Raw genomic sequence first — 27,382 nt, 5'->3', positions numbered from 1 at the left:
TTGTAGTTTGATGTTATGGACAAGGTTGAAGAGATCTGTGTGTACCTGTGTAAATCATGTTAATTGGAAGGACAGAAACCGAAACCCTTCTTCAAAAGGTTCTATTTCATCAGTAGTCGAATTCAGGAAGTGATATGTAGAATACTGATATCAGAAATAGTTGGAATATTGTTGGATACATGGAACTCCTGTGTTTGTGATGAAATCTCATATTTAGCTGTCATTTCTATCATTTGGTTCCAGATCTGGTAAACATCCCTCCTTATTTGATGTCTGGTATTCCTTTGTGGACCTTGGTAGGTTGATTTATGCCTTCCCCACTGTTTTTCACCACCTTTTCCCAACTATGTTAATATAAGTAACAATACTAATATTGTACAGGCTGCAATACCAGACTACAATCTGCTTCCAAAGAGAGTGTCTAAAGAACTGGAGGAAAACCATCACTCATAACATGAACATGGTGTGTCAGAACCACATTAACCAGTGAGTACAAGTACAGTGTTTGTTTCAGATGATTATTTAAAAGATATAAAATGGTTATAACAATTCCTATAGTTATAACTTCGAACAGTAGTCAGAAATTCACAGCTTGTATTAGCAGAACAATCTAGGCCGTTATAACGGTGAAATCCGTATGAAAACATCTGTTCATTGGATATTGAGTTACATAGGAGACAATGATGTAACACGAGCTTGTTCTGACGAGCAATTGAGCCAAACAGATGACTACCAAGGAGCTACTACAGCCGACACATGTTATATCACAAGGGACTTTTCAAGGCTCATATTGAATTGAAGGTAAGTAATAAAATTCAGGTTTTATAGGGAAAGGTTCTCCAAAGTCGGTACTGGAGGGCCGTATGAATGCCAGATTTTTAAGATAACTACATTTATCTAAATGGGGATATGTTAACAATCTGGCATGGATCCAGCCGTCCAGGTTTGACATTGGAGAACCCTGCTCTAGGACCAAGGCTGCTGTCATGGCTCTCTTTAAAGGCGCTGCCTGTTTCCCATCTGCCAGGTTGTTACATGGCCAACTCTGCCTTTGCTTTCTAAACATTACTGTCTCACAGCCCAATCATGAAGTGATGGATACTTTGACATGGTTGTGGTGCATTCTTTCCTTGGTTAAGCTGCACTGCTCATTCCCCCCTGCTGAAGGGTACTGCTTTGGGGGTTATCCTAAAGGTGAGAAATCTGCAGAAAAATTGTATATATCAGAAATAAAAGTTACTTACCTCTGGTAACCCTATTTTTGGTGGAGACTTCAGATTCCTCAATGCTCTCTCGCCCTAACTGAAGAGTCTTTGTGGTGTATAATAAGGTCCCAAGAAATGCAAGTGTGTTTCTGCTGTTATTACTATTGTCTTTTCGCTCTCTTGACTTACTCGGTACACCTAGCTAAGGCGAAGAAAAACACCAGTAACTGATATCAGTGCTCTGGTTGGTGCCCTTTCAACACCCCCTTTTCTGAATCCTTTCAACACTAGTGGCTTTGTGTCCAGCAGGTGGAGTTGCTGCTTGAGCTGCAGTGTTATAAAAGAAAAAGTGCCTTCAAGGAATTTCGTTTGCAAGATATATTTTAGAGATATTTATCTCAAAAGTATTTATAGGTTACACCCTAAAGAGTGGTGACCAACAGTTTTAATCAAGTAATTTGTAAAACATTTGAATGAAACTCGTGATTTTGAGAAAGACAACGATTAAAACATAACACACGGGGCAGAAATTCTACTTCTAGAAAAACATATATTTAATATATGCGGAAACAGAGAATAGAAGGATTGTGACAACCTAACATAGACTGTGAGGTAGCATGAATTAACCTGCAAAACAGCTATGTTAACATCTTTCCACATGTATATAGAAGGATGTCAATATATAAATCAACAACCACTTCACAAACAATTAATGTCAAACGAAAAAGATGTGAAAGTCGACGTTTCGGTCTGTGTTGGCGATAAGACCGTCAGACCATCTTCAGGACTGGAGTTTGGTGGAAATCCTTGCAGGAAAAACTTCTCATGGATTCCTGAACATTAGTCAGATAATATTCTCTGAATTCATAAAATAGCTGCTGAGTACAACTGGACAGCGTGATGTTGTAAAGGTCGTATATCACGTTGCGCACTGCAAAACGTCAGTGAAATGTTCGTGGATGACTCTTTTAAACATAAATGAAAATCGTAGCGGTGAGAAATCCGGTTCACTCGCTGTGAATTACCAGTAAAGGGCGATGTGCTCGCTGAGGGCTCTTACTGAGTTGTGAAAGTCCACACGCCTGAACACACACAGCTGTCAATCTCCCTAGATTGACAGCTATCTTCAGAACACTATGATATGCAGCATTGTGTAAATGAATATTTCCATTGAATTCGATTTCTTTTAGGTGGTATTGTAGCAGAGAACATTGTATATTCTGAATGATAGAGTCAATGAAGTGATACATCACCGCGTGCTTTTTAACATTCTATATTGTCTGGTCGTTTCTATCACAACCTTTTACGTTTGTAATGAAATTAATTGAATATTATACATGTGTATGTTATGATCTATCCACGTATATATGTCATACGGCTACGCATTCGGTTCATACTTTACATTTAAACAGATGAGCACAATGATTCTTACTAAAGATGGCAGTAAAAGAAACGTGCAAAAAAAAAATCTTACCAGTTTGCACATTTTAAGTGGCTGTTTGCAACGGAAAGATAGAGGAGGCTTGGGGTGTCTCTTTTATCTGCTATTTCGACTGTGTTAGATGTGGGGTGTGCATCAAAATCCATCAGTGCCTGTATGACATCAATTCGACCTTGCATTGCAGAACAGTGAATCGGAAGCAGTCCTTTCTTGTTCCACTTTCGCCTTGAAACCTTGCGAGACAACTGGTAAAAAAAAATATATGATATTAGGTGTGTGCTAAACGCCACTGATAAACAAACATGATCTGACAAAAATGGCAGAAACCCACAAAAACTTCAATGTCGTATGTAATATGTTAGGCTCTAAAACATCGAACTATATATAATCTGTGAGCAATCATTGCACAATAAAGTTAATGGCCGAATATTGTGAAACCTGCTACCGCTTATAACCAGTCTACGATAGCGAATATAAACAAACCGATGTTTGGATGTGTACCTCAGAAGCTCAGATTAAAAACAAGCAACATGTTGCTGGTGTTGTCAGTAGGAACATAACATATAATAACATATTATATGGCTGTAATCAGGGGCGTAGCTTGTCCAGTAGTAACATAACATATAACATAAATTAACATATAATATGGCTGTAATCAGGGGCGTAGCTTGTCCAGTAAGATGGGGGGAGGGGTGGCACCTTCAGATTTTCCAACAATCACGTTGGCTTATAATGCTAAAATAGATACATTATAGTAAAGGCAGGGTGCATAAGAGGCAGTGGAAAAGATAGGAATGCGGATTGGTAGAAGTATTCAGAGAGAAAACAATATTTGATAAAATAACGAACATTTTGAGGACTTTCAAAACAGGGAGGGAGAGAGAGTATGTATGCATTTTGGTCTGTGTGTATGTAAAAATGCCTGGTGAAATACGACAGACGTCACACCATACCCAACTAAAAGCACCTGCACTTAATTATTTATCAGAAAATACATTTATTAGGTGGTGTAACACCCCAAACACCCTACTTAAAGCGATGCCCCTGGCTGCAGTGTAAGTGAAAGCCTGAGAAAGAGCTCACGTGCTGCTTTTCTGTATCTTAGCTAGTAGGTAGGTGTTTTGCAATTCTGCTGCAGCAACATCCAATTATGAGGTAAACCCAATAGAATGGTAAATTACCATGTTTGACAGTTTTTTTCAGTGGTAAAGCCACTTAGAATTCCAACTTCTGTGGGGTTTAAAGTATACATATTCCACCTGCTCTTAACAGGTGGAACATGTATATGAGGACCTCTGGGTGGCGTGTTGGGTTGTTAGGGTGGGAATAATAAAGTAAGAAGTGAAGGGAATTTCTGTCAGGGGGTAGAATTGTATGTTCCTCATCATTAGAACATAAAAACATGGAATGAGAATTGGCTGCTGCTGCAACCGAAGCCTCATGTGAGTTTTCTAATCAAAATTACAAGAAATAAAAATTGTGCCTGGTTCTCCCACGCCCCAAAAACTGGGGCACTCATTTACAAAGAATTGGCACAAGTCAACTTGCTGTGCTGCCCTAAGCCAATTTGAAAGGGCAGGAATACACCATATTTACAATATACAGTGCATTCCTGTCATTTCAGCCAGTGCCTGTGCACAATTTCCAGCCGAGCGCTAATAGAGGCACCCTTGCTCCATGGTTCAAGTGTGTCTTTGTTGTTGGCATGATTGTCTTTGTGCAGGAAGGGGCACATTCCTGCACAAAAACAAAAAGTGGAAAGAGAAAGAAAGGGAGGAGAAATGTAAACATTTCACCTTGTTACAACTGCTCTAGGGAGGCGAAAGTTTTTGCCACTGCCTTAGGTAGATATGATGTTGTAAAGTGTCAAATTCCATGGGCAACACCCATGGAATCCCTCCTTGACATACAGTAAGGGAAGGCAGCGCAAAGCTGCCTTCCCTTACTCCACATCTATGAAACCATGCAAAGCCATACAGGGTGGCTTTGTCTTGCCTCATAGATATGAGAACATTTGTGACCTCCTGAGGCGGAAAGCTGGGAGAGTCGAGCTAGCATTTTAAAATTGTAAAACTGTGTAATGTAAAGTGATTTTAAGACTTTATTTACCATTTTGAGTGTGATAATATTGTGAGTTACAACATTCCTACCTCGATCCCCCTCTGCCACGGGATACTTTCGCGTGTGGACGCCCTGCCCTGGGACACGCAGGCCACGCCCACCACCAAACAGGCCAGGCCCCTTTTTTTGACGAACGCTCAAATAGCGCGCCAAACCAAGCGCGAGGCAGAACATTTGTGACCTCCTGAGGCGGAAAGCCGGGAGAGTCGAGCTAGCATTTTAAAATTGTAAAACTGTGTAATGTAAAGTGATTTTAAGACTTTATTTACCATTTTGAGTGTGATAATATTGTGAGTTACAACATTCCTACCTCGATCCCCCTCTGCCACGGGATACTTTCGCGTGTGGACGCCCTGCCCTGGGACACGCAGGCCACGCCCACCACCAAACAGGCCACGCCCCTTTTTTGACGAACGTTCAAATAGCGTGCCAAACCAAGCGCGAGGCAGAACATTTGTGACCTCCTGAGGCGGAAAGCCGGGAGAGCCGAGCTAGCATTTTAAAATTGTAAAACTGTGTAATGTAAAGTGATTTTAAGACTTTATTTACCATTTTGAGTGTGATAATATTGTGAGTTACAACATTCCTACCTCGATCCCCCTCTGCCACGGGATACTTTCGCGTGTGGACGCCCTGCCCTGGGACACGCAGGCCACGCCCACCACCTAACAGGCCACGCCCTTCCCTCCGCCACTATTTATCATGTGTTTCCACCGGAAGCGCAGCGGACGGGCGCAGCGGGGGCGCCGTTTGCGCGCCGAAGGCGCGCCTAAGGCAAGCCCGTCTGCGCCCGTCCGCGACCAGACCGCGGCCGGGGCCAGACATGCTGCTGGCTGTGGTTCACAAGGCGGAAGGTTAGTGTGGTCAGGTGAGGACCTAAAGGCTCTTGCTCCCTCATCCAAATGCTGCCCGCATTCTACAGACCCTCTGACTGTTGCCCCTCCTCAGATATGCAGCAATTGTGAGATAGTTTTTGGCAGCGAAGTCCCTGTGAGGCCTCCTAATCCCAAACCCCCACCTCAAATAGGCCTTAGAGCTGGCTTACTGAATTGTAGATCCATAGCCAAACATGCTGATGATGTCTGGCTTTTACTCGAAGAACAGGAATGGGATATCCTGTTTTTAACAGAAACATGGATTAAGGAAGACAACTTGATCCCCATCGCACTGGCAGTCCCTTTGGGATTTAAAATATGCCTCGCCAACCGCTCTGGGACGAAAAGAGGCGGTGGCGTAGCTATTATTTTTAAAGAGCACTTAATATTAACTTCCTCAGCCCCTACGACTATTCAAGGAATCGAAGGCCTTCACTTCTGCTTTCAGGCGAGCCCTCAGCTTTCACTAGCAGGATTGGTGATATACCGCCCTCCGGGCGGCGTAGATCCCAACCTAATCACCCTACTGGACACGATTGTTCAAAGCTCGCTCCTCCACCCCCATTTCATTGTGGTGGGTGACTTCAACATCCATATGGACAAACCCGACTGTGCCATGGCAGAGCATCTCAGAGCTACTTTAAGCACGGCCAGTCTTAGACTGATCAATGAGGGCCCTACACATACGGGGGGCCATACTATTGATCTCATCTTCTCTAACATCAAAAATGTGCTGCCCGAGGTACCTCTCCCTCTGACTTGGTCAGACCACTCACTTGTCCCATTTACATTGAACTTGGTGCATGACATCTCTGCGTCCAGCAAATGTTACTTTTTAAAAAGGCAATGGAAAAAGCTGACCCCCGAGACTATGGGCCCTGTCCTGGCTCAAACCACCCCATCTCTGACAAACAATGCTAATACGGATGCTCAACTCCTCAACGAGTGGGTTGGAAAGATGGTCTCCTCCATTGCGCCAGCCTCCCGAGCACTATCAAAAAGAGACTCCCCCTCCGCACCCTGGTTCTCGCAGGAACTAAGAAAAGAGAAAGCTGCTTGTAAAAAGCTGGAAAGACTCTGGAGAGTAAGTTATGGCCTGGAGGAAAGAACTAGGTATAAGGAAGCCTCTAAAAATCTACGGAAAGCTATTAGAAAAAGTAAAAAACGCTTTTACGCAGACTCGATTCTACAGGCAGAACAGTCTAGTAAACAGATCTTCAAAGTAGTACAGTCGTTTTTTAAACCAAAGTGCATTGAGAGGGAGGTTGCTCCAACAGTTATGCTATGTGAGCAAATTTCCGAGTTCTTCGACCAAAAAATTAAAAAGGTCTATGACTCTTTTGGACCAATAATAAAAACAGTAAAACAGGACCTCGCGAGTAATAGTGAGCTAGGTGAGACTTTCACCCAGTTCCTGTATATCCCCCTGAGCGAAGTAAGGCAAGAGCTCGTCCGATGCAAATCTGGTTCACCCGACGACCCTTGCCCTGCAAAATTATGGAGCAATATAGCCGACTTCGTAGCCCCTACACTCCAACATATCTGGAACTCCTCCATTGTTTCGGGCATATTTCCGGAAACATGCTACCCTCTTGCCCTTAAAGAAAAAGCCTAACGGGGATCCAGCGGATCTCACCAATCTCCGCCCAATATCCCTATTAGCTGCCCCCGGAAAAATGTTGGAGAAAGTCATACAGCGCCAACTGAGTAAATTTGTAGAAGTAAATAAAATCCTACATGAAACACAGTCTGGCTTCCGCCCCGGCTTTAGCACGGAAACAGCGCTTATTGAGGTAGCCGAGTCAGTAAGGTGGTCGATGGATGCAGGGAACTCAGCAATGCTGGTACTCCTGGATCTGTCGGCCGCCTTCGATACGGTGGATCACGCCAGGCTACTCAGCCGGCTGGCCGAGATAGGGATTCAGGATAAGGCGCGGGGTTGGATACATTCTTATCTATCCCAGAGAACTCAGAAGGTGGCACTTGGGACGATCTCTTCGGCACCCAAGACCCTTGACTGTGGAGTGCCGCAGGGGTCGGCCCTAAGCCCCCTTCTGTTCAACGTCTACCTTGCTCCTCTATTTGCGCTAATTGCCAACTGGGGTGTCAAGGCAATTTCATATGCCGACGATACCCAGTTGGTATTTCCGTATTCCGAGATCACGCAAGAATCCTTTTCTAACTTCAAAGGCTGTCTCCAAGATGTAGCACATTGGATGAATGCAAATAAATTAAGACACAATGCCAATAAGACCGAAGTTATCTTTTTTGGCAAAGGTCCCCTCCCCGCGTCAGAACTTTGGTGGCCGATGGAGATGGGCCCTGCCCCCCTACCTAGTCACACAGCAAAAAATCTTGGAGCAAGATGGGATGATAGCATATCCTTTACATCCCATATCCAACAAGTTGCCGGCTGTTGCATGAGTAAACTGAGAAATCTCCGAAAAATCCTCAGACTCCTCCCAGAGAGCTGCCGAAAAACGGTTATCCATGCTACTGTTACTTCAAGGCTGGATTATGCCAACGGACTCTACCTAGGCCTTCCAAAATACCTGACACAAAAGCTTCAGGTAGTTCAAAATGCGGCTTGCAGACTGTTACTGCGTATTCCACTCAAGCAGTCAATCTCTCCGCATCTTCGATCCCTGTACTGGCTGCCAGTTACCAGCAGAATAAAGTTTAAAGCACTGACGTTGGCGTTTAGATCCCTGCATGGCTCCTGTCCAGAATACCTGAAAAACCGCCTCCCCAGATACTCCCAAACCCGTGCATTGCGGTCCAATTGCCGTGTTCAATTGGCAGTCCCACACACGAAAAAGGCTCGACTAGGCGGTCGGACCTTCTCGGCTAACGTCTCCGCTCTGTGGAATACCCTGCCACAAGAAATTCAACAGGCTCCCTCTGAACCCTGTTTTAAGACACTGCTGAAAACTTGGCTCTTTATCCAACCCCGTTAGTTTCTTCCATCATTAGCCTCGGGTCATCTGTGTTCTACTAGCGCCGGGACACCTCCTAGCGAGGTAGCTGTTGCGCTATACAAAATCCAGTATTATTATTATTATATGATCGGATTGTCATAAAAAGTGATGGTCCCGCAGCGCAGGCCTCTTGTAAATGAGGGCCTAGGTGTGGAAAAACCTACCAACTCAGATCATGCAGAGTGAAATTCCATATTGTAATTTTACCCCAGCTAACTTGGAATGACAGCTATGGTAGATGCTGTATGCTTATGCCAACTGGTTGTAAGAAAAGGAATAAGAATGTGATGGGAAATTATGCAATCTTTGTTTGAAGTAGCAAAGAAAATGAATTGGCCGTAGGTGTCCTTGACACCTCCACCCTGAAATTGAGTGTTGGATTGTTAATTTTCAAGGAGGTTGGACATTTATATGTGGCTGTGTAGGAACTGGCATGTTCTGGTTGGCTGAGGAGAGGCCCTAGCCAGGCAGAACCTACCACTCCTGTCAAGGGTGGGTGATTACGCTAACTGTATAACCCGTGCTCACCTTTGGGGAGCTTGGCACTGAGCAATCAGGCTTATCACAGAGGCAATGTGTGAAGCATTAGCACACCTCTCTCTCACAATAAATGCAGAGTGTCACAAAAGAGACTCCACATGTGGTGTTTGTAAAAAAAGTTTGTATTCAAAACACATATTAACTAACACAACGTAAACATCATGTATTTCTGGCCATTATGCACATTCAGAAATATCACTTACAGTACTAGGCCGAACTGTGTTAAACTGACATCAGTAATATGAACACTTGGGAAATATTTGATTTTACAACCCCGGGTACCATTATGCAGTGCAAAATGTTATCAAAACGAGGCCTGTTCTGGCAATTATTATAATTCACTACCACAGTTATAGGGTGCACCACAGATCACAAAACGATCAGAAATGTGTTGACACAGATAATTGCAGTACTTTGAAACAACACCGTATTCCAGGGCCACACAGGTAAAAATTAATGTCAAACGTAGTTTTCTTTTGGCCAGGAATCAACAGGTAAAGCAAAACCGCCATACGATGTAATTATTAACAGGCAGTCACTCCCACACACTGACTTAGCACAGATACGCAGTACCACGTATTTCAGGCAGGTCATTATGGAGCACACTCGCACACACACGCACACAGCACCGTTATGCGATGCAACTAACATCTAGTAAATCAGTTGATAATGCACATGCCGACCTTGTGGCCCAAACCCTCCTCCACCATTTAGCAAACCCTGACTACCTGAAACCCACAGGCTGGACATAAAGAAAACCTTCCCCCTGGTTCTAGGCTGATTCACACTTAGTCAAGGTCCCGGGGAAGAAGTTTGAGGGTAGCTAGCAGCTGCGGTCGGTAGGGGAGTACCTGCCGAGGCGGAGGGGGAGGGGCAGGGTGGGTTTTAGTAATGTATGGATAATGGAGGTTTGCAGGTAAGGAAGCATTTAAATAAACCAAACGAATTTCGTTGCGTGCACTGCATCCCCAAATGCAATGCAGTGCGCGCAACGAAAGTCATTTGCTCAACATTCTTAGAGACACTTGTATTCCCACTGATAGTCCAGTTTGGTTGTGTACAGTTGATGTTGTTTCACTGTAGACTTCCATTCCTCACCTCGAGGGAATTGAGGCGATTGAATGGGCGTTACTGAGGACTGATGACATTAGGGCCATCAAGATTTTCTTGTTGGAAATACTCCATTTCTGTTTGTTTCATTGTTATTTTCAATGGAAAGGGCAATTTTGTCTCCAAACGAATGGCACATCTATGGGCTTTTCTGGAGCTCCCAGCTATGCGAACATTTTTATGTTCAAATTTGAAACAGAACATGTCTTGTCTGACCCATAATGGACTAACAATCTGATTGTTTATCGACGCTATATTGATGACATTCTCATCATTTGGCGATGGTCACATGATGACCTTGAAAACATGGTTCAGACACTCAATTTGATTAACCAGAGAATACAGTTCACCCACCATATTGATCCTCACAGCATAGCATTTTTGGACGTTTCACTCACGTTGTCTAACAATAGCATTGAAACCTCCATTTACACAAAATCCACAGACCGCAATAATGCTCTTTCATTCCGGAGTTTCAATCCATCGTCACTAAAACGCCACCTACCCTTTTCGCAATTTTTGCGAATAAAACGGATCACTTCCAACAATGAAGTTGGCATGCAGACAATAACCGAGTTCAAAAAGAAGTACCTCGATAGAGGTTACCCCTCTGAAGTTGTAGATCAGGCAGCGAATAGGGCCTCATCTTTGAGTCGTGAAGATTTGCTGAAGAAACAAAGCAAACCCACGGCATCAAAACGAGAAGTTTTTGTTTCTACATATTTCACACACTCAAAGTTGCTTAAATCAATTATACTCAATAGATGGAGTCTTCTTCAGTATGAACCCGATTTCAATGGCATGTTCTCTGAACCACCGCTGTTTGCTTACAAAAGGTCCAACAACCTTAAAGAAATTTTGAACAAACCTATCCAAAAACCACTGGTCTCATTTAAAGGCATGATGAAATGTATGGATTGTTCACATTGCAATAACGTGATCACCGGGAAAGTGTTACATCATCCCAGATCAGGCATTAAAATCACCTTGAAGTTCAACGCTAATTGCAATAGTCATCACGTGATTTACATCATGAAATGTCCTTGTGACCTTTATTATGTCGGTAAGACTGAAAGAACTCTTCGCACTCGTATCACCGAGCATAAGAGTCGCATCAGGACAAACACAGACAGCTCGCCTATAGCGCAGCACTGGCATGCCTTTAAGCACAATATTGCCCAACTGAGATTTGGTGTCCTAGAGGTTGTTGAGCATCGATCTGACAGAGATATGTCCACATTTTTATCCCAAAGGGAATTCTATTGGATATGGTTTATGCAGACTCTATCCCCCTTGGGGCTAAATGATAAATTTGAATTGGCTTGTTTCCTATAATGATGTTATTTCATGTGCTTCAGATACTGTGACTGCAATTTTCATTCTTGTGTTCAGAACTGCTTGCTGATCATGTATTAGGCTTTGATCTTTGTATTGCTTTCAATTTCATGTTTACTGCTCATGTCCATTTTGTTATTACCACACATGTTTAGTTTCATTCATGTTAGTTACTTAACATTCTGTTATTTTGAGCTATACGATATATAGACTTGTACTGAATTTCGTATGCTTGTTATTGATATTGCTGGATAACCCTGTTGTTCTTAACTTTCATACCACAAAGTCACAGTCAAACACTTTCGGGTGCTTTCCTTTTCTTTTTCTCCTTCTGGTTTAGGCTATTTTGCCTTTCCATCACTCCAAGATGGCCGCCACACTTCTTTTCCCTGTCTAGTCCGGTATTTACCTTTTTTACCCACACCGTTTTAAGCGTCCTCGCTAAGCGGTGAGGCGTTTCTCGTGTATGTAAACACTTTTCCAGATGCTGCGGCTCTTCTAACCTTTAATAGGTGAGTCGTGGGACCCGTTTTAGACAGGGCAATAGTGGTTTTCTTTCATTTCTAGCGCTCACATTACTAAGAAGTGCCTTCACTGTTTACCCTTAGATCTACGGCGTTTTTGAAGCTGTTAATTGCTCCTCACGCTAAGGACTACTTTACCCTAGTGGTGAGTCTATTAGAGCTTTTATTGGTCATGCAGCACTTGTGCTTTTTGAATTGTGAGGTCTTGTACTAAACTTAGTTTCCCCACCATTTACTTACAGACTCTTGTAGTTTCCTAGCCACGGCGCGTTCAGGCGCCCAGGCAATTTCTAAGGCTTTACTATCATGCCAACTGGTTAACAGAGTTCGTGCGCTCATTTCTGTTACGATTGCTGGTAAGAACCTAATCTGTAACCTATGGGTGTGTGTTCTCCTTCTACCTTTTAACGTTACGGCTTTCCTTTTTCTCACAGTTCTTCGATCAGTTTCTATTCTCACTCTCGTCTGGAGGCACTTGGGTACTGTTACTCTCATATCTGTGGTGATGAGACTTTTATTCACGCGTTTCTTTTCATTTTGATTTGTGACGTCTAATGTAATATTGTCATGTGTCTTCCACGCTCCTTCTTGAGCTTTAAGCATATTAATACTTGTACACTTTCTCATGATAATGTACGTATTGTTGTTTCATAGATTCCCCTGACGAAGGGCTTTGTTGTTAGCCCGAAATGCATTGGGATTTTTAAAGACACAATTACTGATGCTGATGTAAAGCACACCGTTTGGATTTTGTGAATTGTCGCAACAGTTTCCAAGAATTAAAAATTACAAGGTACAGCCATATATGTAGATTGGAGTGCATCTTTCTCTTTGTTCCTTTTGATTACTTTTTTGTGGACTGTTGCTTGAATTGATAACGTTTATTGAATCTTTGATGTGATATTGGTATTAAGCTTATACACTCTCGCGAGTGATACCCTTCAGGCAGTGCACTAGGATTCTCAGACAGGTGTCTGAGAACCTTCCCACTTTCTAGAAGTGGCATTTCTAAGCTAATAATGGCAAAACCACCATTACCACAGGACAGTTTGTCTTCGTTAAATCAATGACAGGAAACATTATGAGGCAGCTCCACTACAATCCACTATTGCAGCCTGAAGTAATTTCAACCATTCTCCATGTTAGCCTATTGGAAGAGCAAACATCATAGGTAGTGAAAACACACATGGATCTTCTTCACTACCTGGGCCGGGTACACACATGTGTACCTGCCCTGCCTTTCACGTCCCATGTGCTTCACACCTCACGACTTACCCTGGGTGTTCTCTAGTGGTAGTGAAAGATCCTCTCAGGATTGTCTAGAGATTAGATAGGCTAACCTGAGCATAAGTGCAATTGCTTACACACAGGCATGCAGTGACAGGCTGGACCCATGTTTAAAACACCATAATTTCAAATGCGCACACCCAGGCCTGCAATGGCAGGCTGGACACATGTTTAGAAAAACCACAGTTGCAGGTGTGGACACACAGGCCTGCAATAGCAGGCTTGTGATATATTTTAAAACATAAAGTAAGCACCACTTTCGAACGTGTGCAGGAAGGGTGTGTACACTTTAACACTGCCTTTACAGTGAGGCCATAAACAGAGAATCGGCAAAACACCCCAGTGGTGTCTCCTGGAAAGAGACAACCTCCTAGGTTGAGAAACGTGCATGGGAGTTGTTCACTACCTAGGCATGGATCACCCATGTATACCTTCCCACCTTTTGCCTTCCACTTGGTTTTGCCCTCAGGGCTTACCCTAGCGGTTCTCTGGTGGTAGTGGAAGGCCCACTCAGGGTTGGCTAATGAGTGAGAAATGCCAACCTGAGCACAAGCAATGACAGTCCTGATACAGGTTTAACAGGCTATTCTGGTGGGTGGCACTACCAGTGCAGCACCCCACATATTATCCTTAGACTAGTTGATGAGCATTGCTTTGTGTGCTATTGGCAACTGCTTCTCCTGACGAGTGAATCATAATTTCATACTCACAGCTTATTAAGAAAAATCATTATTGCTGTACACACAAATGTGAGAATAATCTGAATCCCTATTCCTATCAGCCATACATGTCACTGTATTTTGAAATGTCAAAATTGTAATGTTATTGATACATTCTTATAGGCCTTTTTTATTTAATACTTGAGGCCAATCTCCTTATATTTTGCTTACTTTCATCAGTTTCCAGTTCATAAAATAGGTCCTAGTGGTCTGAGCCTTGGTTAAACGTATTTATGAAATACTCATCCTGATGCGCTGGTTCTTTGGTTTTATGGTATGTCCCTTATAGGACACCTGGCATGTCCCTTACATGATGTTCATATCTTTATATTATAATTATGCTGCGTGACGTTCCTACCATTACATTCAAATGGCGGTTTACCCTCTTCTTGTAACAACTCAGACTTCCATGTTATAACTCACTATAATACAAGTGTCTAACATAGGTCAAGATCTATGCAATGCTTTCATTATATTCATACAACTGATCTAAGCGGAGCTCATTTGCACAGTCAGGGCCCATTTACAAAACTGTTGCTGCAACTTCCACTTGTAATACTCATTAGTTCTAGAAGTAAGACAGGACTACTCCTGGCTTACTCCTGAAATTCACAAGTAAGCCAAGTGTTCTACAGTCTTTGTGATTGGAGTCCTGAGTTTTTTTCCCTGAAAGTCTGGGATGGATTTTCCTCCTGGACCTCTGTTGGGCTAATTTTACACCACAAGAAGCATGTCACCATTCGGTGGGTGAGGTGTCCTCTTCTAGTATTTCAGTAACCCTGTAGGATAGATGTTTGATTTGAAAATAGGAACTAACGGTCTCTGGGCCCTCACATCTTGTGGTGTAAAATCACTCCTGCACTTTTACATGAATGGTTCTGTCCTTTGAACTCAAGATAGTGGCAATTTTTTAAGGTAATTGAATGTTAAATAAAAGGGTACCCGCCATGTGAATTTTGATGCTCTGTATTTATGAGATAAACACAGTTTCCTTAATTATTGGTGAATTTATTATGCTTCTCTGCTCGGTGTATAGTTCCTCCTTTAGAGGGTCATTCGCCTCCTGTTTCATGAATCAGAAGATGAGAAACAATCTGGAGTCCTCCCTTGATCATACTGATGGTGTGTTTTGGTAACTTATGTACTGTTAGACACTTGGAATTTTGTGTACTTACACTTGATATAGCTTTAAATTTAGGTTCTTTCCTATTCACTACATGGAATGATAGATACCCAGCTCTTGGTAGATAGGTGTTGATTTGCTTGTGGATACTGGGACAAGACAGATATGTGTTCACCAGATGACTGGCTGGTGGATTCCCATCGTGTCCAGTATTGTCCAGAAGAAGCACAGTAGTTGTCCCTCATATGATCCCGTGGGCTCAAGACTCTTAATGTTTGCATTTATGGCCAAGGCTTCTGGTTGAAGGCTTGGCATTGATTGGTAAATCTGCATAATATAATCACTACAATCAGAGACTCGTATTGCTCTAATGATAATCTTTATTCAACTGAGCACTGCTCTTTCGCCATCCCCTGCAGCCTGTTTCTCGGGCACTTCAATCTGCCAAAGTGCATTGCAACATTTTGGAATTATGTGCTGGTACAAAGGAATAGACTAAAAATTACGACTAAAGGAAGAAGAAAGTCATTCAATGCAACAATTGGAAAGTATAATATTAAACCCCAGGATTTAGGTCAGGATACTGAAGAAGATGTTGAAAAGGGTGGGTCATAAGAGCCCAATCAGAGTTACAGATCCTCGGCAGCTTGATCAGCAAAGCATCGATTACAATTCCACTCTTTGGGGTACATCACTGAAGCAGCGCGTTCCAGCACCAGACCTTTCTGCCAATAGTAGAAAGCGGCTCTAAAACAAAGGTGTCTTTTTGCTTATGTACGAAGCATACCATCATGGACTTCACATGCGATTATAAGTCAGGCAAAGAGCATGCAGAAGATATTAAAAAGAATGGCAGTCATCTTCAAGCATCACTGTTTTGAGTCTTATTTTTCAAGGGCGCATCAGCTAGAATTGGATGACATTCATTTCAGCAAGTTACATAACATATGGCACTAAAACATTAATCACATAAACTAGACACTGCTAGTTTATCCTCTGCCAGCGCGAATACCTCCGGGAATTGGCTTGATCGACACTGGTACATGAAATAGAATGAAGGACGGTACTGCTGGTGTCACATGAAAGAAAGTCACTGAAAGTTAAAGGGACACGGATAGTTCTGGTTATACTCCCCATATGATTTTGTTATGAAGGTTAATATTATTTCAAATCTATTCTAAACAATGTAATATATAGCCATTCATTTAGCGTCCATTTCACCAAATACTGTAGAGGGCCCAGATCTAATTTCATTAAGATTCCTATGTATGTTCTGCATTTATCTATTTATGCGGGTTTTTTGTACAGTCTGCACTCTGCAAACATCCAAAGCCTCCATGACGCCAGCGTTCAAGCACACGCAATTATAAAAAACTGTATTACTCTATGTTGCCAGTAATTTGAACTGGCCTGCACGCATCCCTTCGGGTTGTTTTAGAAGTGGAAGATGAAACGTGTTACATTCACATTCACTTTGATTGCCTACCACACAAGAAACTCTTTTGTAGAAAATTAACCCTTGCAATCAGTGATGGCAAAATGTATAGCACGACTTCAGTTCTTAGGAAATTGTTTATTGTAAAAGCAATTAAAAAATAGAATATCAATCTTCTCACAGAAGCAATTAAAAAATCATCCTCTGCTCCTGACCTCTTTCAGATGTTTAAGGTAACATGAAGCGCTATACAAGCAACTACTTCTAGGCACTCATTGCTAGTGGGCTAACTTCTTTCAACCATGGGAGTTACCGATACAGGGGATACTGACAACTCTGACGGTATATCAAATACAGACCATTCTCAGTTGTACCCGAAGGGACCACTAATAAAATAGAAATTATTGGCTGAATCAGTAATTCTGGCTCAAATTTCCCAAGTAGTTCTTTATTGTTCCCAGACTTCCTATGGGGCTATAAGCCAAAGCTTCTGGACCTAGCCATCAATGAAATATCTCATTTATTTGATTACAACTAGCAAGATTGAGTATGGGCCTTTCAAATTACCCAAGTGCAGTCTGCCCAATAGGTACATGATTGTAAAATACAGGAGCTTAAATCTCATTATTGAAACAACAGTAGATATACCTGTTCATCCTACACCTTGGAGGTTTGGCATGTTTCCCAATATACACAACATGTATAATCATGGCTGTCCCATCATCTCTGGTAACAATACAGCTATTGAGAGGCTATCTTCATTTGTTAACCTGCACCTCCAGCCCCATTGCCCAGGGACATCCATCATTTGATAAGAATACTGTTTGACCTGGCATCCGTGATATAGTTTCCCCTAACCTTTTGCCTTCAGACCTCCTGTTTTTGCTAGCTTTGTTTTTGCTGGTCTTAGGACTCTGCACACTTTACCACTGCTAACCAGTGCCAACGTGTGTGTGTTCTCTGCTTAAAACATGGAAACATTAGCTTATTCCTAATTTGTCATATTTAATTTACTTATCAGTCCCTAGTAAAGAGGCACAACCTGTACCCAGGTCCATTAAATAAATGCTACTAGTGGGTCTGTAGCAGTGACTGTACCACCCACTTAAGTAGCACTTTAATATTGTCTCAGGCCTGCCATTGCAGTCTGTGTATGCCGTTTTTAAACTACCAAGTCGACCTGGTGAAGTGAAACTTTTGCCAGGTTCAAACCTTCCGTTTTAATACATATAAGTCACCCCTAGGGTAGGTTCTGGACAGCACAGAGGGCAGGGTGCAGTGTATTTAAAAAATTGGATATGTATTTATACGTTTTACATGCCCTGGTAATGAGAAACACCTAAATTTTGTTGTTCACTACTGCAAGGCCTACCTCTACCACAGGATAACATCGGAGTTACCTTATTACATTTTATAAGTATAATTTCTAAATGGTGTCACTGGAATCACAATCAAAAATCATAACTTACAGTGAAGTCAGATTTTAAATTGCAACTCTGAATATGCCACTTTTAAAAGGCTTGCACCTTCTTGCCTTAGCTATTTGGTGCCTGCAGCAGGTGTCTGAGTCACAGGGCTGGGTGTGGGTGGAAGTTGGGCTTTGTATATTCCTCCTAGACAGCCACAGCAATGGGGAGCTTAGGTGTGTCTAGATGGGCCATCACTGGAAGGATAGGTGGGAGAAGCAGAGTCTAGCCAAACTTACACTTGAACAGGCTGTGTCCTGTCTCCACAGAAGGGGCTGCATACCCCCTGTAGTAAATCTGGAGCAAGGGCCTGGAAGGTGCACTTGATAAGGAAGCTCTAGAAGCTGCCCCACACTTTTAAGGCACAACTATTTATAAATACTGGACCTCAAACACCACTTCAGTACACTTTCGGTCCTGTGGATACTCAGCCAGGAAGAAGGACTGCTGTGCTACTGAAAGGACTGCCTCTCTTCTGGTCTGCTGTTCTGAAGAAACAGCTGCCCTGCTGTGCTGACCTGCTGCCCTCTTGCCTGGGGAAAAATAACTGGACCTGCAACTTCATTTTGAAACCAGGATCTCAGAATGACACAAAGATCTAGTCTGCTGGCCTCTTGATCTGAGCCTCAGGGCCATAAAAGGCACCCCAATATCTTGCAACAGCAGCTAGACCCAGGTGCAGAGAAAATAATCCTGCAACTGTGTGTTAAAAGTCATTGTGTGAAAGAGAAGGCAACTTAGGAAACATGTACATGTTTTAATATGGCAGCGTTTCTCCCTGGGCCTAACTAAGACACATGACACGGCCAGCCCTGAAGAAACCCTACCCAGAACCAGTACAGTTGCATATTACTAACATGGAAAGGGCGGGGCCAAATGGGCGGCGCTTGTACGTGGTTGGGCACCTTTCCACACTCAGCACAAATTACAAGGGAGAACAATGGACTGGGCCCTCAGACCAGGAGATGACAAAAAAGAATCCACTTGTGTTAGACAGTCACTAAAGTTGAGATTGTGCTTCAATAAATTAATGATGCATTCACTTCCATCAAGGATTTCAGATCATTTTTCAACATGCAGTTGGAGAGGAAACACACTGTCCATCAGCCTGGAAAATTGTAGGAATGCGGTAGCATACTACTAACAACCGTGGAAGCTGAACTCAGATGAGGAAGCAACGAGAAAGAATGCACTCGTCATGGACAGTCACTACAGAAAAGATTGTATTGCAATAAATCAAAGATGCATTCCCCTCCAGCAAGGATTTCAGATTATATTTCAATGTGAAATTCTAGAGAAAATACTCCGTCCATCAGCCGGGAAAATGCTGGGAATGTCATTGCATACTACTAATGTGTAAGGGGCAGGGCCAATCCGGGCAGAGCATGAAGATGATTCACTGTCTGCATACTCAGCAGCAATTAAACGAGAGAACTGTGGACTCTTCTCAAACCAGCAACAACAAGAAAAAGCCAATTTGTCTTGGACAGTCACTACAGAAGAGATTGCACTCCAACAAGTCAATGATGCATTCACCTCCATCAAGGATTTCAGATTGTTTTTGAACGTGCTCTGTAGAGTAAACACAATGTCGATGCATGAAAAATGGGGGGAACACCATTGCATATTACTAACTTGGAAGAGGTGGAGCCAAACAGGCAAAGCGTTAAGGTGATTTGCTGCCTTTGCATACTCAGCAGCAATTAAAAGAGAGAACTGTGGACTCTGCTCACATACCAGGAGACAAGGAAAAACCCACTTGTCTTGGACAGTCCCCATAGAAGGGATTGCACTCCAGTAAATCAACGATGCATTCACCTCCATCAAGAATTTCAGATTGCTTTTCAATGTACAGTTGTAGAGAAAGCACACCATTCATCAGCCTAGAAAATGCCGGGAATGACCTTGCATGCTACTGGAAGGGGCAGGGCCAAATGGACAGAGCTTGTAGGTGATTTGGCACCTTTACATTCTCAGCAGTAATTCAAAGGGAGAACCGTGGACTCTGCCCTCTGGCCAGGAAACTACAAGAAACTACAAGAAAGAACCCACTCATCTTGGACAGTCAATACAGAAGAAACTACAAGAAAGAACCCACTCAACTTGGAGAGTCAACACAGAAGAGACTGCACTCCAATAAATCAATGATGCATTCACCTCCATCAAGGATTTCACATCAATTTTCAAAGTGCAATTTCAGCGAAAACTAGGCCTGAAGGCATGCTAAACAGAGCTCCGCAAAGTGACAAACAATTTCCGCCGTGATACGTGGAGCTCTGCAAGCTGCAGAGACCAGTATATCGCGTTGTTGGTGCTGATTATAGTCTCTAGGAGTTTCTCCCATGCTGTAAATTCAGCATCAATTGCATCATGCGTGGGGAAAATACATTATTTGGAAAATGGCGGCAAAACCACTGCATACTACTAACATGAAATGGATGGGGCCAAATGGGTGAACCTTACAGGTGTGGTTTTGTTTTTTAAAGGGTGGTCACACGCCCGAGTCTCCGAGCCTTAAATAGGCCCAGGGGACTCGATCCATCAGTACTGATTTTTTTAAGGGGAGGGGGGCTCCCCTCTTTGAGCCTTTTCTGGCTCCAGGGACCTCATCCCTTGGCCTCCCCACCCCCAGCCAGCTCCCCCATTCTGCAGGAGCCAGCTTTGCTCCCAATCACAGGAAGCAACTATTTATGCTGCTCCTCTGGACGGGAGCAATATCTTGATCTCAAATCTGCTCCCTGCCGGCAGTAGCATTTATATGCTTTTATTGCCCCAGTGGAAGGTAGCAGAGCCCTCCAAAGTTGAAATAAACCCCTTAGCCGTCTGCCCACATAGTATATGTAGGCTGTCGGGAATTCGGTTAAAACCGACTGTAAACGACAATACCCTACTGAATGAAAATCAGCTGACCCGGTTTAAACCGAGTCTCACTGATTTTCATTGTTGTTGCGTCACTTGGCCACTTGATGGAGCAAAAGCAATACAAATATTGGCCTGCCTGTGGTGTTTGCACGGAGGTGTCAAGGGAAAACACTGCTTCTGCAAATGGTCAGTCGAGGTGTGCATGGCCCAAGGGTCGGAGTAACACCAGGCCCCCTGCCTGGCTCATGTGGGGGGAGAGGAGCTGTTGTGGTCTGCTGTCTTACCGGGGTGGGCCGCACCCAAGTACTTCCCAGGTATTTCAAAAGACCATTTACCTAAACGAGGATTTGTCAATAAAGTTGTGGAGGACGGGCGCCAGAGAAAGAGGTGGCGCGCGCGTCTCTGGATAGTTAGTTCCCGCCTAGCACAGCCCTCCACTGCCTTCCTTGATGGCGTCGAACCCTGACGTGTGTGGCCCTCTCTGCACCGACTACACATGCACAGTTTAGTCTATGCTTGCAAGAGTGCACAAGTGTGGTCTTATACGCTTTTAAATCGGCTCTAAAGAATGCTTCTAAAATATGTAATGTTACAACAGTACCAGCTTGCATGTAATAGCTGTCTGAGAACCCCCTATTGCACTCCCGTGGACCGACCATCGACTTGTCCCGAAGCTAGGTCTAATTCTAAGGAAATATACAGGATTGTAAAAAGCCTCACTGTCCTTCCCCAGCCCCCCATAAACAGTGATCATTTACAAGTCCGCTGTAATGAACTGGCAGATTATTTCTATAATAAAGTAGACTTTATATACTCTGCCTTTCCAATCGCCCATTCAGACACCCCAGTAGCCACTCCTGGGCAATCCAAACATGGCATGACAGATAACATGTCACCAGTGCTGGAGAGTTTTCCTTTGCTGCACTTGGACCTATTAGCCATCTTAATGACCCAGGTTAAATCGGGCTCTCCCAGCGACCCCACCCCTCCGAGCTTCTTAAGGACCGTTAGTCAAACTATCCTTCCGGTCATACTGAAGGTACTTAATGCCTCAATCTCCACCAATACAGTTCCATCTGCGTGGAAAGAGGCTAGGGTAAAGGCACTTGTTAAGAAGCCCAATCTGAATATCAACAACTTCAGCAACTATCGTCCAATTTCCCTGCTCCCTAGGGCCAGTAAGCTACTGGAAAAATATATCAACAGCCTCTTGACCAACTTCCTAGAGAAGAACAGTCTGCTTGATCCCTCGCAAACCGGTTTCCGCCCCAAGCATGGGACGGAGTCGGCCTTATTGGCAGTCCTGGCGGAAACAAGAGGCATCTTGGATCGGGGAGGATCGGTGGCAGTCATCCTCCTCGATCTAAGTGCCGCTTTTGACACTGTAAACCATAATATCCTATTGCAGCGTCTCCAGGACATTGGGATTCAAGGAGGAGCGTTGGAGTGGATTTGTTCATTCTTAACCGGTAGAAATTTTCAGGTCTTTGAGGGAACCACCGTCTCTATCAGCAGGCCCTTGGATTGTAGAGTCCCGCAGGGTTCTTCACTCAGCCCGACGTTGTTTAATGTATACATGAGGCCACTGGCTGGGACCTATGCGGACGATACCCAGCTGGTGGTGGGCCGAGGACCCTGCGGGTACAGTGGATCTGGTGGGCTGCCTGGGTGAGGTCAACAGCTGGATGACCCTGTCTTGTCTCAAACTTAATGGGGACAAGACAGAGGTCATGCTGTTGGGTCATTCAGCTCCATCTGCGATCGACCAGATCTGGCCAGCTTGCCTGGGTACTCCTCCAGTCCCTAGGGATGCCATTAAGAGCTTGGGTAAGTCCTTGATGTTTGACCATCAGGCCGTTGTACTATCTGCCACCTGTGTTGGCCTCATTAGAATGTTGAGGAAGATTCTTCCTTTGTTACCATTTGAGGCCAAACAAATTGTTGTTCAGGGACTGATTCTTTCCAGGTTGGATTTTGGAAATGCGCTTTATCTCGGGGCCCCAGACTTCACACTAAAGAAGCTACAGGTGATTCAAAACTGTGCGGCCCGGACCCTGCTTCAAATCCCCCGCAGGACCTCTGTTAAACCTGGATTAACAAGACTGCACTGGCTCCCGGTGAAGGACAGGATCAGTTTCAAATCTCTCTGTGTTGCCCACCAGTCATTCTGGGAAACTGGCCCAGCGATCAGTCGCCCCTTAATTACCCCTTACCTCCCTAGCAGACAGCTTCGGTCTACCAACGCTTTAAGTGCTGTTGTGCCTAAGGTCAAATGGTCTAGATCTGGAGGTCGCTCTTTTTCCCTGAATGCGGCTAGGCTTTGGAATAGTCTACCTTTCTATTTAAGGTCCAACTCAGATCTTACTTCTTTTAGGAAACACTTGAAAACTTTTTTGTTCAACAAATAGATTTTTTTGTTCTGCTCACTAACTCAGCTGTTTACACACTGTTAGCATCAGCGCTTGGACGCCCCTGGGCAGCTATTTGCGCTCTATAAAACTCATTTTCATTTAATTTAATTTCATTTCATTTCAGAGTGTAAACACATTGACAAAGCAGCCCTGCCGCGGTGCCAGGGTGCATTTCTGTGGGTTTACTGTATAAGAATATGTGGTCTGAACCGTAGAAAATGGCATTTGTAAACATTATTAGGGCGCCTCCCGCCGCGCTACCTCTGACTTTCTGCATCTCATTTTCCTTTGACACCACAAAATAATATCCCAGCAGTCCTAATCTTCTAAGCCCCATGCACGCCGTCTCAAAGCCGGCTCTGCTTAAGATCCCCTCTGCATTCCCATAACCCCGGAGCCCCTTGTATGCATCCCCACCACTTACACGGAATGACTTATTGCTGTGTCCCTATCAAACCCTCATTACACGCTCAGTAAATATAAAAATGCTCACCTAGAAGTGCCTCTGGTTTTGCTCTGTGCATACCGGGGCCGTAGCCGGAACCACACCATGGCCACCTTGCTTTTGCCATTTTGACAGCTCATGTCACACTGTGTGGAAGTTGGGGACTTTTACCGAGCTCGGGCAGATTTACTTAGTCTTTGGTGCTGTTTTTCGTTTTCAATATTGCTGAGTTTCCTCTCACCTACTCAGACAACTGGGTCAGGTGCTCATGCGTGGAAGACCCTGTGTAAATTGAGCTGCGCCAGACAGTGACTCATGGCGCGCATTCGATGCAATAAAACCAATATGCAAGCCCTTCCAATGAAGCTGTTCAGGGTGCTAATGAAAACACATGGCATTTGTCGAGGGCAGGTCTGTTGTACCTACGGGTATGTGCAGTACTTAGTACTTCTGTTTTCCAAAAGCAAGGTCTCTCCAGTCTAAAGATCGGAACATTTTTTTTTGTTGAAACTTTACTTATAATTTTCCAAAATAAAAGCAAAAATAAGGGTAAACATACATGATAAAAACATACAGATGAATCATAGTGTGTCACTTTAGTCACATACATATAGTATACAATAATCAGAACATACTCAAATATCATACTTGGGCCAAGTTGAAAGACACATGGGGGGACGCAGAGCCTGTGTTTTATATCGGAGGGAGCAAAACCTTACATTTGGATCAACGGAATATGAACATCGCCTGAGTTTCCCAATCAACTGGAATAAAAGGGTAAAATAAACAGGGGTAACGTACCATGCATTACACAAATCAAGTGACAAAGTTAGTAACCCTGCACAATCCTTCAACCAATCCCCTCGGGAACAATATCATGAGTAGGGCTAGTCTGGCTCCTGGCCATGGCGCCGGCGATATAAGAGCGGTACGGGCCCCAAATATCAATGGGTCTGGAAGTAGAGGGAACCATGGTGGAGTACTCCTCACTGTTGGCGTTGCAGTGCGCCAAGCTCCGGAGCCAAGAACAGTGTAACGGAGGGCGGCGGTCACACCATCGCAATGCCACCTCGCGCTTAGTCAATAAAAAACCCAGCGCTGCTAGCTTACGTACTGCCCTCGGAAATTCGGCCACATAGCCCAAAAGGGCCATCTCAGGGGTGGGAGCCAGATTCAGGAGCAGCATATCACCAAGTGTGTGGTGCACCCGAGATCAATAATCATGGATCGCAGGGCACGACCATGAGAGGTGTGCAAAGTCCGCGAAGGGCCCAGCGCACTTGGGGCAAGCGTGGGGTCTTGCTGGGTCCATCCTATGCAATTGCGCTGGTGTGCAGTATAATCTACGCAATAATTTAAAGTGCAGAAGCTTATGTTTACTATTTAGGGAGATGTCTTTGGTCGCCCTACAGAACCACTGCCACTGTTCGTCTGAAATAGGGTAAGGGAGAAGTTTGCAGCACATATCACATAATTTAGATACCAAAAGATTGCCCGATGGGTGTTTAATGAGAAAGGTGAGTGGGGACATCTCCTCAGGAGGGAGAGGGACCGAGAGGAACAAGGCACGCAGTAAACAGCGCAGCCTGGTCAGCACAAAGGAGTCCATAAATGATCTTTCCGTGAAGCGCTGATCTTCTGTGAGTGAGAAGGCATGGCCGTCAGGGAACAAGTCCCCAATGGTAGAAATGTGGAATTTGGTTAATGTTTGCCGCACCACAGATTCCCCAGTTATTGGTAGCCAGGTGGCATTGCCCAGCAGGTCGATGAAACAGTTTGAATATCCTGCGGGTCTCTAGGAAAGCCCGGCGGTAGAGTGGTGGATAACAACCCCGGCAAGACCAAGTCGACTTCCGGTTTCAGATAAATAATCCGAGCGTCAGGGAGGAACCATGGATATGCGTAGGAGCATTGTGCTACCAAAAAATAAAGGTAAAAATCGGGGACACCAAGTCTACCATGCTCATATGGGAGTGTCAACACGCGCCAAGACACGCGTGGAGTCTTGTTTCCCCACACCAGCTTTAGCAATAAGGAACATAACTGTGTGAAAAAAAATTTGGTAAGGGGCACAGGTATATTATTGAAAAAATATAAAAACCGTGGCAGTACTATCATTTTAATTATGGCGATGTGCCCAGCCATGGACAATGGGAGCCGATTCCATCGCTCAATCTGGCCCTCTAGGGCAGTCAACGCAGTGCCGTAGTTTAGTCTGATGATGGATTCAGTATCTAAATGAACGTGGACTCCCAAGTATTTCACCGAGTCCTGTCTTCCACGTGAGGGGGAAGAGACTTGACCATTCGGCTGTACTGGGCGTAAGTGGAAATATGACAGATTTATGCCAGTTTATACGCAGGCCCAAAAATTTGCCAAATCTGGTTATCTCCAAGATCAAAGGCTCTAGGAAGATCTGGGGCTGTCTGACATAGAGGATGGTGTCATCCGCATTAGAGCGAAATCAAGAGTGGGCCTGTGCGGAACTGGAGACCTCGGTGCAAGTGCTTCTCCTGAAAATGACGGACCAACGGGTCCATCGCTAAAATGTACAACAGCAGCGACAGAGGACAACCCTGACGCGTGCCACGCGTCAGACGGAACTGGTTAGTAATAGTACCATTTAGGCGCAGTTTGGCCATAGGAAGAGTATACAATAACTCCACCGTATTCACTAAGCACTCAGGTATTCCCATATGCCGCATCACAGACATAAGGAATGGTCACTCTAAAGAATCAAACGCCTTCTCAGCATCTAGGAGAACCGCCGCTGCCGGAGTGGCAGGGTCAACACGGTGCAAAATGGAAAAGAGGGTGCGGAGATTAAGTGAGGTGGAGCGATGCGGCACAAAGCCAGATTGGGCTGGGGACTCCATGGACTCCATTAGTAACGAAAGGCGGATGGCGATGACTTTCGCTAGGAACTTGTAGTCCAGGTTTAATAAAGATAGAGGACGGTAAGATTCACACAAAGTGGCATCCTTTCCCGGCTTGGGGAGAAGCACTATGACCGCCTCCCTAAGGGTGGGAGGCAGACAACCCGTTTCGAGGGCCTCGGCGTACACTTCCACCAAGCGGGGAACCAACAGTTCTTTATAGGCCTTATAAAAGTCGGCCGAAAAGCCATCCAGTCCAGGGGCTGAAGACCCTCTCATGGAGTCAATAGCCTCGACAATATTGTCAGGCGTGATAGGATCGGACAGAAAGTCTTTCATCCAATTTTCCAAGTACACCATCGCTATCTCATTAAGGTAGTTACCTCGGTCAGTGGCGTCATCAGCTAACGTGTACAAAGATGTGTAATAAGACGAGAAGGTCTCACAGATCTCAGGTGTGGTGCGCAGTGTGTCTCCTTGAGTTCCGTGATGTAGGAAGATTTGTAAGAGGGGCGAAGTAGCTGTGCCAACAATTTGCCCGGTCGATCGCCTTCACCGTATTGCCTAGCCGTGTGTGAAGTAGTCAAAAATCGAGTTCCCTGTCGGTCTCCTCCCTAAATTCCACCATC

At 44.2% G+C, this 27,382-nt stretch overlaps 1 protein-coding gene across 1 annotated transcript in view; it reads right to left on the bottom strand.

Moving 5' to 3' along the window:
* Positions 1-27,382, bottom strand: part of LOC144770536 (transient receptor potential cation channel subfamily A member 1-like) — a 231,394-nt gene that overhangs the window by 127,519 nt on the left and 76,493 nt on the right. The window contains exon 3 of the mRNA XM_078655142.1: positions 2,680-2,891. Coding sequence (XP_078511268.1) covers positions 2,680-2,891 — 212 coding nt within the window. The remainder of the gene's footprint in view (positions 1-2,679; positions 2,892-27,382) is intronic.

The sequence above is a fragment of the Lissotriton helveticus genome, chromosome 1_1 (genome assembly GCF_964261635.1).
Source record: "Lissotriton helveticus chromosome 1_1, aLisHel1.1, whole genome shotgun sequence".
In the NCBI taxonomy this organism is placed as follows: Eukaryota; Metazoa; Chordata; class Amphibia; order Caudata; family Salamandridae; genus Lissotriton; species Lissotriton helveticus.
Note: the sequence above shows the minus strand (reverse complement) of the source record. Positions and strands in the feature narration are given on the sequence as shown.